The sequence below is a fragment of the Stegostoma tigrinum genome, chromosome 12 (assembly GCF_030684315.1).
Source record: "Stegostoma tigrinum isolate sSteTig4 chromosome 12, sSteTig4.hap1, whole genome shotgun sequence".
NCBI lineage: Eukaryota > Metazoa > Chordata > Chondrichthyes > Orectolobiformes > Stegostomatidae > Stegostoma > Stegostoma tigrinum.
In genome coordinates, this window is record NC_081365.1 from 20699931 (window position 1) to 20712227 (window position 12297).

Here is a 12297-nt window from a genome sequence, read left to right on the forward strand (position 1 = left end):
TATCTTCTGGTCTTTTGGATCGATTTTTGAGTTTGTTGACTTCTATTTTGCATTTGTGATCTCGTAATTTGCTGCTATTTCCGAAAACAAGACTTAAGTGTTGCCTTCTTAATCTTCTATTTCTGCAGGCACTTCAGAGCAATTTGAAGTATGCCCTTCTGCCAAAAAGGTTGATCATCAGCAAAAGGCTTGCTCAGTGCTTACATCCAGCACTTCCCATTGGTGTCCATCTGAAAGCGCTAGAAACCTGTGAGGTTATATTTAAAATAATCGGAATCAAATGGCTGGCCAAGGACTTATTCTTTTACAGGTGCAGTAAATAAAGATTTGAACAGAAGGAAGTAATTTGTTTAATCCAATTCATCGTAATCTATCTAGCACATTGGTTAAACATTTATTGTATGTTGATATTTAACACTGCCTGTAGATTATAGTAATAGAAATTTAATTTACACTTGTTAAGAGTGCCATCAGGTTAATCATCTCTGCTCCATGACAACTCTGCAGGAGTTCCTCAGGGTTGTGTCCTCGGCTCAACCATTGTTGGCTGCTTCATCAATGACCTACGGCCTCTCTCCTCTCCTCTTTCCCCCTCCCCCTGCCCACCACTATAAAATCAGAAGTTGAAATATTGATGACTTGTGCAATATTATTTATTCAGAACTCCTCAGAAGCAGTTCTGAAGAAGGGTCACTGGACCTAAAAAACATTTTTTCTCTCCACAGATGCTACCAAACCTGCTGAAGTTTTGCAGCAATTTCCGATTTTTAAAAAATTTTTTTCGATGTATCTGACCGTATCCATTTTTGATGTTTGATGACATTCACGTATCTGAACCTCCACTGGCAGTATCCTGGGGGACTTAGCATTGACCAGAAACTGAACTAGATCTGAGTGGAATAAACTACAATAGTAAATCAAGGCCAGGAACCCTTTGGAGAGCAACTCAAATCTCCCCTTCTCTCCCCCCCCTCTCCCCAAACTGCATCCCAAAACCAGCTCAGCCCGTCCCTGCCTCCCTAACCTGTCCTTGCCCTCACCTATCCCCTCCTCCCACCTCACGCTGCACCTCCATTTCCTACCTACTAACTTCATCCCGCCTCCTTGACCTGTCTGTCCACCCCGGACTGACCTATTCCCCTCCCTATCTCCCCACCTATACTCTTGTCTCCACCTACCTACTCCTTTATCCATCTTCGGTCTGCCTCCCCCTCTCTCCCTATTTATTTCAGAGCCCTGTCCCCATCCCCCTCTCTGAAGGGACCTGGCCCGAAACGTCAGCTTTTGTGCTCCTCTGCTGCTTGACCTGCTGTGTTCATCCAGCCCCACACTTTGTTATCTCGGATCCTCCACCATCAGCAGTTGCCATTATCTCTACTCCTGACTCCCCAGGTCTGTTTATCATCGATAAGATACAAGTCAAGACAATAATGAAACACACTGCACAGGACTGGATGAGTGCAGTTTGACAGCAGCCAAGACAAAACAGTGCACTTTATTGCGACCCCATCCACCATCTCCAATGTTCATTCCCTCTTGCAATGATGCACAATGGTTGCAGTGTGCATCATCTACAAGATGCACAGCAGCGGCACAAGGCTCCATGAACAGTATCTTCCCAACCCACGACCTCTGCTGCCCTTGTCCTTCTGGGTAAGATATTCAAGAGGATGCCATCATGGCATATTCCTCTGAGTGCCGCATAGCATCCTGATTAGAATCCAATCGCAGTCTCTTCACTGTCACTGGGTCAAAATCTGGAACACCCAGCAGCACAGTTGGTGTTTCAAGTAACAATCCAGTGACTGCAGTGGTTCAAAATGATAGCTCGCTACCAAGCTGTCCAGGATGATTTAGGCTTGCTGATAAAGGCTGGTCCAGCTGGCAGTTCAGATATTCTACAAACAAAAACAAACGCAGTGCTTCCCTCAGCATGTTATTTTGTGAACACGAACACTGCGCATACGAAATGTGTTTGAACCAGATGTTTATTCCTTTTCTGTGTTTATTCATTGTTCAACTCGGCTGAGCTATTCATCACTGTTCAGTTAATTTGTTTTATCTTGTTATCTGATTATTCCTGTAGCTCGGGCCTGTTTCCCTTGCTGGGAAATGCGGCTATGTCTGTGAAGCCTGTACTACTTGGGCTATATGAGAAATACTACCTCCCATTGCACAAGTCCCTGAATCCCAGCTTGCAAGCTTTCATCACAGGGCTGCTACCAGGGCTGGAGGAGGGATCAGAGATTTATGAGAGGTAAAGCCTGGTGAACCGTGTTTTTAAAATCATGTGTTGATCTCATTTATTTCTTGCTCCTGGGAAAGGAGTGTGTTGGTTTGAGCTGCAAGTCAACTTCACGCATTCAGTTTCAGAAAGTAATCTAGTGCTGCACAGGATTTGCTGGAACAACATGTCACAGGGTGGTGCAACCGTTGACCAGATGCATAAATTCTCGTTGGGCTAACGTATTTTTTAAAATGTAGCCGTTTCCATTTTGAACCAGTTTAAAATGTTAACAAATAACTCTTCAGTTGGCTCGTTGTAACAGTCTACTGTGAAACAGTCTTGCCCCAGTTCCTGATAAGCTGAGGATGCACAGCGCAAGACTGTCCTTAACCTATGCTTGTCCCTTCTAGGTAGGATATACGAGAGGATGCAATCGTGGCAAGTTCCTCTGAGAGCCACAGACCATCCTGATTGGAATCCTATTGCCGTCTCCTCACTGTCACTGTGTCAAAATCTGGAACTCCCAGCAGCACAGTTGGATAGAGGCCCTGAGGATAGCTTGAGAGAAAAATGGACAAATGTTGCAACCATTTTAGAGGTTTTTAAAAACATGAGGTGTACAGATGATGTGTCTTTTCCCTATAGTGGCTGATTTCAAGACCACAGTAGCATATGTTTAAGGCGAGAGGACAAAAATTTAACAAGGAGTGAGCGGCAATGTTTTTACGCAGAGGGTGGTTCGTGTGTGGAATGAACTGCCAGAGGAAGGGGTGGATGCAGGTCCAGTTACAATGTTCAAAAGGCACTGGGATAAATGCATGAATAAGAAATGTTTGAGGAGATATGGGCCACGCGAAGACAAGCAGGACTGATTTGGTTTGGGGAGAATGGTTGCTGTGGACTGGTTGGACTGAAGAATCCTACATGATGGAGAGACCTTATGACTGTCAAATCTGTTGGTGAGGAATCTGGTGTGAGTGAAAACGGAGATGCATCGGTGGTTATAGTAGAGGAGTTTTTTTGCTTTGCATCTGGTCAGACAGTGAGATCCAAGAATCAGTCTGAAGCTGAATCCTGCTCCTGAATTCTGACACTTGCTTTAATACAGGGTCATAACCTTTAGTGCAATGTTTTCCAAGTACTGACATTGTCTGTCACGTGGCAGTGATCAGCATTTACAGGGTGGCAGCTGTGTTTTGGGCACAACATTGATAGTCCTTCCCCATGACATTCTTGTAACCTAAAACTGAAGATCTCTCTCCTGCAGCGTCTGTCTTCAAATTAACATCGTAACCAATCTGTTGCTGTCTCATTGGATTTGCTGCCCTGGGAGAGCGCGAGGAAATTTGAATGTTGGCAGTTAAAATGAGGAAAAAAAACAGCGAAGATAGCTTTTATTGGCTGCCACTGTTGCTCTGGTGCAGGGCATCATTCACTATTTAATCACATTATGTGGTTTATTTTCATTCTATCTAACATTTATCATCTTTATGGCTGAAAAGTCACAGAATCCATACAGTGTGGAAGCAGGTCACTTAGCCCACCCTATGCTATCCCTGTAATTCAGCATTTCCCATGACTAGTCCACCTAAACCTGCACGTCTTTGGACTACAGGAGGAAACTAGAGTACCTGGAGGAACTCTGCAGAAAATCGCGCAAACGCCGGGAGAATGTGCAAACTCCACAAAGACAGCCAGAGGCTGGAATTGAACCTGGGTCTCTGGACACTGAGAGATAGCAGTGATAACCACTGTGGAATAGTGTGAGCAATTGTAGGCCCTGTATCCAAGGAAGGAAGTGCTGGTATTGGAGGGAGGTCCTGAGGAGGTTTGTGAGAATAATCCCACGATGAAGGTATCTCCTTTGGAGCGGTTGAGAACTCTGGGTCTTAATATAGAAGGATGAGGGAGAATCTCACAGAATGCTGAAAGGCCTGGATAGAGTGGATGTGGTGAAGATGTTTCCACTCTTACGAGAAATGAGGACCTGCAGGCATGTCCTCAAGAATGAAGGGATGACCCTTTGGAACTGAGATGAGGCATTTCTTCAGCCAGAGGGTGGTGATTCTGGGGAACTGATTGCCATGAAAGGCTGTGAAGGCCGAGTCATTGAGTGTATTTAAGACGTAGGTTCTTGATTGATAAAGGGATCGAGGGCTACAGGGAGAAGGCAAGAGAATGCGATTGAGAAGCATGTCAGACAGGTCTGAACTGTGGAGCAGACCTGATGGGCCGAATGGTCTAATTCTGTTCCTATATCTTGTGGCCTTTAACCCTTTTCCCCATTGGAGACACAAGGTAGTGCCTTGTTCCTTGTGCTTCGGGTAGCTGCTGTCTTTTTTCCAGCATGTATCGTGTTTTTCTACTTTGATTTATGTTGCTCATGTAGGGACGTCTGACATTTATTGAGAGTTCAAATAATTTTGAAGAAAAAGACATGCACAGTGCCAGACTATCAGCACCAAGATGGTAATTTATTTGGGGTTATAATCTTGGTCTAATTTGAACACTGATGAACGCACAACACAAAATTGTTTCAATACCTCAGACTATTCGATCAAGTTCGTCACTCTCTTCCTGAGTAAGAGGCTGATGTCAAGCAATTAAGTGAATACACTAGCATTTGCAAACTGCATTGACTGCCATTTGATTGATCCAACACTGCAGACTGCTGGGGGGAAAAACCAGAAAGTGTAAAGCAAAGAAATATTCCAATACCCAAAATTTTTATTTACTATCAAGGAGTATAAATTCCATCTCTCATTCTGCCTCAGTAGTTGAACATATTTATTAAGTAGTGCTGTACCGCGTAAGACTTGACTCCCTTAATGAAACACAGTTGAAATATCTGTATTAAGCTAGAGCCATGGATGCTATCCCTAATCATAACGAATTGTGAAAGGTTGGAGTGGGGGGTAAAATTGGATCAGTAATTCTGCTTGCAACTCACTTGTGTGGTTTTTTTTGTGTGGATAATTTTGGTGAGGACTCATTCAGAAAATCAAAATAGCCTGAAACATGAAATAGGTTGCAAGACACTTGCCAGTTTCACCTGGAGGTGAATTTGGGCTATTTTGATGAGGTGTTCACTTTGTCTGCAAAACTATATCACTGAATACTATATCACACTGCCTGAGAGAGAAGGGGAGGACCAATGGCCAATTTCTCAAAAGGGATGTTGGCTTGCATGCTCTGTGGCGAAGACTCATGAAAGTTAGTGATGAGTAATATCAGGGGGACCAAATGTTTGTGATGGCCTTGGGTTTGACTGGACAATATTTTGTGCCAGCAAATCTTCTTGCATATGATTGTGATACCCTAAAGCAGGTATTACAGAATAGTAAGGTTGAGTTTGATGCACAATGTTTAGGTATCAAGTTATGGAATCCTATTTAATGTGGAAAGGATCTGTAATTGACAGATTTGTCAGAACACTGAATCCCTGTTATAAAGGGTAGCTCTAAGGAACCTCTTGGGTAATATTCCCTAAGTGTTCCTATGGGTTTTGTATAGGTCCTCTCCTCTTGTGATATCAACTTTCTGGCAAGTAATGCCATGAAAAGAAGAAATGGGGCGCACTGCCCAGTATCCCTGTTCATTATCTCATATCTCATTAGAACTGTGGGAGGTAAAATGATCAGGTTCAATTCCACACATCAGTGAGATGCAAAAAAAAATACTGTGTAGTGATTGATATGACACTGACAGATGGTCAGGATATAGTGACCAATGATCGAAAAGGATCATTGAAAATATCTCGTGCCTACATTGGCTGAGATTATAGTAATTTCACTTCACAGCTAGAGAACACTGATATTTGATTTGCGGTGCTGCATCATCTTTTATTATGGAGGACGGGTATAGGAAGACACGTGTTTCATTAGCAGAGGGGTTCATAAACAAGGAACATCGACTTAAGTGAAGAGGTGGGAGGCTGAGACTTTATTTTCACCCAGAGGTACCAGGAATCTGGGACACTGCCTGAAAATGTGGCTGAGTCAGAAATATGCTCAACACTCAATCAGCATTTAAGTATTCGCTTGCACGCCCATTGCCTTCATGGCTATTATTGAGCCATACAGTGCGGAAACAGGCCCTTTGGCCTAATTCTCTGTGTCGACCAGCTTTCCTAAACTCAACTAATCCTACTTGCCTGCACTCGGTCCATATCCCTCTGAACGTTTTGCTATCCATGTACCTTTCCGAATGTCTCTCGAATGTTGTTGCACCCACCTCTACCGCTTCCTCTGGCAGCTCATTCCATATACACACCATTCTATGTGAAAATGTTGCCTCTTGGGTCCCTTTTAAATCTTTCCCCTCCCACCTTAAACCTTTGCCTTCTAGTTTTGGATTCCTCCTCTCTGGATAGGGGGAAAAAGAAGCTTTGGCTATTCACTTCATCTTTGACTCATAATTTTATAAACCTCTGTAAGATCACCCTCTGCCCCTTACGCCTAAGGGAAGAAAACCCCAGCCTATCCAGCCACTACATTATAACTCAACCCTTCCAGTCTCGGTAACATCATTGTAAATCCTTCTTTTTTTTGTGTGTGTGTGCATCCTTTCCAGTTTAACCGTTCCTTAGCAGTGCAACCAGAATTGTATGCGGTACTCCAAATGTGGCCTTACCCATGTCTTGGTTAGCCATAACACTACGACGTCCCAACTCCTATGCTCTGACCAATGAATGCAAGCATGCCAAAGATCACCTTCACCACCCTGCCTACCTCTGATGCCACTTGCAAAGAGCTATGTGCACGCACCCCTTTGGTCTCTGTTAGATAATATTCCTGAGGTCCTTCCTATGAGCTATACGAGTCATGCCCTGGTTTGTCTGAGGAAAATGCAACCCCTCGCGTTTATCTAAATGAGTCTCCCTCTGCCAGCCCTTGGCCCACCAGTCTGCAAAATGCACTCGGACCTGTAACTTCTGGAGAGACATTGGGCTGATTGACCACCTCCCTGAGCTTGACCAAGTATTTTAAGGCTCGATGGTGAAAATTATGGATACTTTGTTAGCTGTCCTTCCTGCCTTATATCGCCCTCTAGCCCCAAATGTAAATTTAGAGAATCAAACCATAAATTGAAGAGTAATTTATTGCATTTAAACAAAATTGCTGATGTAGCTTTTGGGCTAGGGGTTACAGCATTGGTCAATTTTACAGCAATCAGCTAACAACTTGATTTTAAGTTTTTTTTTCTCCCCCTCCAATTCCTCAAGAATGACTTGGAAATGGAGTGGCGATGGTATTTTAGTTTGTTGAAGTCAAACATTTTCAGCAGTTTGCTTTCCTCTCCTCTCTCCCTCATCAATGAAGAACGGATGTCTTGCTTCAGAAGTTAATGCTGGTGGTCGGCCAGGAGGTTTTCTATGGAGCTGTGTGGGGCAGTGTCATAGTCAGCCCTTCTATACGCCTTCCAGCCTCGCTGTTTGTTGTCAACCATATAAATAGATCTGCGTTCAGGACAGAGCAGAAGTACATGTTTGGCACAGACCCTCGCCTTGCGGTAAGTCTGCAGGTGCAGTCCAGCTCTTTGGTTGTCTTTTTTCTGGTTTTGTTTCGCGCTCTTCTTTTGGCTGTGACTTTTCTCATTATGCAAGGAATCTGAGTTGGCTCAGCTGGTTAGTTGGAATTGGCACCAAACAATGTTGCAGCTAAGATCGCTGTTGTTAACACTGCACCTAACTGGAAATCAATGGATTTTAAAAACTGGGTAGCTTCTGTAAAAATGATTTGGTATTGAAGACCGGAATCAACCTCTGGGCCTTTGCTGACTTTATCTCCTGAAGGTTACAGCCCTATTTGAAACACAGCCTACCCATATGAAATTAATAATCTCCAAAAAAATGTTGAGAACGGCACGGCACGGTGGCTCAGTGGTTAGCACTGCTGCCTCACAGTGCCAGGGACCCAGATTTGATTCCACCCTCCGGGTGACTGCCTGTGTGGAGTTTGCACATTCTCCCCATGACTACGTGGGTTTCCTCCAGGTGCCCCAGTTTCCTCCCACAGTCCAAGGATGTGCACGTTAGGTGGATTGGCCATGGGAAATGCAGGGTCACAGGGATTGGTAGGAGAATGGGTCTGGGTGGGATGCTCTTCGGAGAGGGCCAGTATGGACTAGGTGGGCTGAATGACCTGGCAGTAGGGGATTGTGTGTATGAGAGAATGAGTCAAAAGAATGGTGCTCTGAGAGAACTTGGGTCTGTTTCTCCCTCTGCCAGGTGTTGTCTGAATTGTTGAGCATTTCTGATGTTTTGTTGCTCCTGTTTCAAATTTCCAGCATTCACAGTACCTTGCCTTTTGTGCTGAGAGTTCAATGTCATTTTTTTTTGTTTTGTTTTCCAGGTAAAAGCATTGTGTGCCTCAGTGCAAGATTCTAATGTTCTTGTACAGCGCAACACTTTAGAAATTCTGTTCTACTTTTTCCCTCTCTGCTCATGCCTGGTAAGTATTTAGCATTTTATTTTTAAATCTGTTAAATGCTTATTCAGTTGTGGTCTGGGATTTCTTTCCGAGAATTCTAAAGCAGATTAATTTACAAGCTACAAGTACCATGCTTTGCAGGAGAAGTGACTGGCAACTGTCTCCTTGAGGCTGTGAAATAGAATCTACTGCATCACCCTAATCTTCGTAGCTGTGGGAATGGTTGGGAACATTGGTAGTATATCAGAGCGGATAAAGAATTGGCTAATAGACAGGATGCACTGAGTGGGGATGAAGGATTCTTTCTCAGGTTGGCAATCTGCAACTCGTGGGATCAGTGGTGGGTCTGCAACTTTTTTACAATATACACTAATAACTGGAGGAAAGAAATGAACGTACTGTAGCCGAGTGACGAATGAAACTGAGATCCATCCGTCTTCATGATTGATTGGATGCGAAAGATCGTTCGACTGTATTTTGAGGAATAGCAAAGAAAGTATTTGGTGTTCTGGCCAAATTCTTCCCTCTATCAATCTTTAAAAGTCATTATCACATTGCTGTTTGTGGGGATTTACAGGGTGTTAACTGACTGCTGTGTTACAACACTTCAAGCAGTGTCTCTGAAACTAGTTCCAAAATGCTTCCTTGGCTATTAAGCATTTGTAGACATCTGGTAGTCTTGAAAAGCACTATATAAATGTGAGCCTTCTGAATTGAGAAATTCTTTGAAAGCAAATCCTGAGAATTGGAGTTTACTTGATGCTGCTTGGCCTGCTGTGTTCATCCAGCTCCACACTTTGTTATCTTGGATTGTACAACTACCTTTTTGAAGTAAGAACTTGTGCTTCTGGTTCTTCGTGGTTCAAAGGTGGATTTTGACTGTTTATTACTGAGTTGATGCCCCCTTGTCATTGGTGCAATTTTTTCAAATCAAATGTCTAAACAGAGGCTTTGTTTGCTTGTTCAGATGGATACAAAACATCCTCAAGCACTCTGGTCAACATTGCTTTGCTAACCAGTGCAATCAAAACAAAAATCACCTGGTGATTCCATGAATTCAATCGTTTATGGTTTGTGGGATTAACTTGTGACAGATTAGTTGCACGTTCACTTAATGGACAGCAAGGAACTCCTTTCTGAAGGATTGCCTGTGAATTAAGAAGCACTTTAGAATGTTCAGAGAGTACAAAATGCTGTTCAGTCTACTCATTTGTAAAGAACGGTAAAGTTTTTCAGAGCGTTTACTAATGAATTTAAGACTTTTTTGGCAGTGCAACAGTAACATGGCCTCCCGTTAAGAACTACTTGACTGATACTGTGCACTTTTTGTTCACGCAGACATTTGCAATTGATGGTTGTGTTTTTTTTAATGCAAGGATCCCAATAATTGTGTCGTCCGAATGACGAGGGGAGACATGGTACTTGTTCTCTCTGCGGCTCTGCACACTGTACTGAGAAGAGACATGTCCTTGAACAGACGTCTGTATGCGTGGCTCTTGGGTATGTTTGGTCTCCAAAAGAAACTTGAAAATCTTAAAAATCATTGCTAGGTTACCTGGGTCTCTGGATTAATAGTCCAATGATAATACCTCAAGGCCAACGCCTGGTGAGTGGCCGTTTACATAATATGGTTGTTGTTCCCGACAAATGGTGTACTGTCGAGTGAAAGAAGTCTTTGGAAAAGTCTTGAAAGATGTATGAACTCTTGGCTATCTTCAAAAGTACCGAGTTTGTTCTGTAACCCCTTGCATTTGGTTATCCAGTTTCCTGGACCTGTCCTGCAGTTCTAGTTGATAGATTTTTATCTGTGGAGGGCTGGGAAACCTGCCTGCAGCTACACTCTGGCTCAAGGAGAAGATGTGGCCGAGTGTGGAGGCCGGGGTTCAATCGTTTCCAACAGAATCCGTCCCACAGCTCAGTATAAAGCTCCTTTTTTACCCTCGTCCCGCACATTCTTTTTAAATGCCCTCCCTCATCCAGTAAAGTCATGACAGACTTTTGGTTCCTTATTGGAGGAGAAAAAAAAATTGGAGTTTTGATTTCACTCAGGGATTGGACTCTGCTGGACAATTCAGGGAACCATTGTATGGAAACTTCGCGTGCAATTGATATACAAAGGGAAGATTTTAAATTGGTTCTTCACAACACTCACATTCTGGTGGACATTGAATGCTGAGAGACCTGGGGAGATGAGGGAATACACGTGGGCGCAGGGGTGGACCCTTAGAACATTATTTAAAAATTCCTGTCTAATTTTCTTTTTGTATCAATAATTACTTCAGTAAATTATGCCTTCTTCTGAAACTTCCCCCTATTGAACATAATCTTTTGTTCGATAAGCAATTTACCCGTTAATATGTACATGTTGTAAAGATTGCTCACTTTTTTGCATGAGAAATGTACATATAAAACCAATCTATAACTAAGCTTATCAACACCAAATATTTTTCGAATGCAGTTTTCCAAATACTTCAGTGTACTTTTTCACAAAGAGCTTTGTGGTTGTTCAGTGTATTATTGACTACAAAGAATGTTTTCCACATATCTCTGTAATTACAATCTGACGATTTAAGCTATGATTTAATTCCTTGTGCCTAACTGTGTTCTGTTGCCATTGATAAGAATGATTCACTGTGAACCTTCCAGGGACTGATATCAAAGGAGACCATATGACTGCAGATGCAGACTTCTCCTCTTCTCCTGAAGACTGTGCCAAGACTTACTTTGAGAAACATTCCAAGGACTTGTTGGTTCGAGTAAGTACAGTTGAAAAATAGCCTTCTTTGATGTTGTCGAATTTGGGTTCACACTTCATCTGCACAAAGTTACAAAATACAATGCCTCCAATGTGAATGCTATTTTGTAACCTGTCATTAAATTTGTTTTACAATCACTTTTTTGCTAAGCTATGAAAAATAAATCAGCAATTCTTCTACAGTAGTATTTAATTTATATTTTCATAATACTATGTCCTTTCTATAATGCACTAATACAGTACTTGCACAGTTATAATGTTATATACACAGTGGAATAATGTTGAGGTTGGTTGGCTTGCTGAGCTGTTTTGTTGTTCTGCAGACATTTCGTTATCATGCTGGGTAACATCTCGGAGATGTTACTGAGGGTGTTACCCAGCATGGTAATGAAATGTCTGTGGAACAACAAGACAGTTCGGCGAGCCAACTAACTTCAACACCCACAGCCCGAGCTACATATCTACTCTAAAACCTTTGCAATGGAATCATCTTCACAGTTGCGTGGACGTTACTGGCAAGGTCAGCATGCGTTGCCGATCCCTAATTCCCTTGAACTGCATGTCTTTTCTGAGAGCAGTTCAGAGTTGGCCACGTGTAGGCCGGATCAAGGAAGGATAATAGATTTCCTTCCTGAAAAGATATTTGTGAGCCGGATGGGTTCTGGCAATGATCAATGATAGTTGTCTTAGTCACCATTTCATGAGATGAAATTTGTTTTACGTTTTATTTATTGAATTCAAGTTCTGCCAGGTACTGTGTGGTACGATTTGAATTCATGTCCTTGGAGCGTTATTGCACACCTGTGGATTACAATCTCTCCTCAAACCTAAGGGAAATGTAGGTGTCACCTTGCAATAAAAGGGAAATAGTGACATTTGAGTGT

At 42.7% G+C, this 12297-nt stretch overlaps 1 protein-coding gene across 1 annotated transcript in view; it reads left to right on the forward strand.

Annotated features, from left to right (window-relative positions):
* The first annotated feature begins 213 nt into the window (after nt 1-213).
* Nucleotides 214-12297, forward strand: part of LOC125450514 (protein dopey-2-like) — a 72504-nt gene continuing 60420 nt past the window's right edge. The window contains 6 exon segments of the mRNA XM_059649992.1: nt 214-310; nt 2087-2257; nt 7549-7738; nt 8581-8679; nt 10035-10158; nt 11305-11414. Of these exon segments, the coding sequence (XP_059505975.1) occupies nt 2121-2257; nt 7549-7738; nt 8581-8679; nt 10035-10158; nt 11305-11414 (660 nt within the window). The 5' untranslated portion in view covers nt 214-310; nt 2087-2120.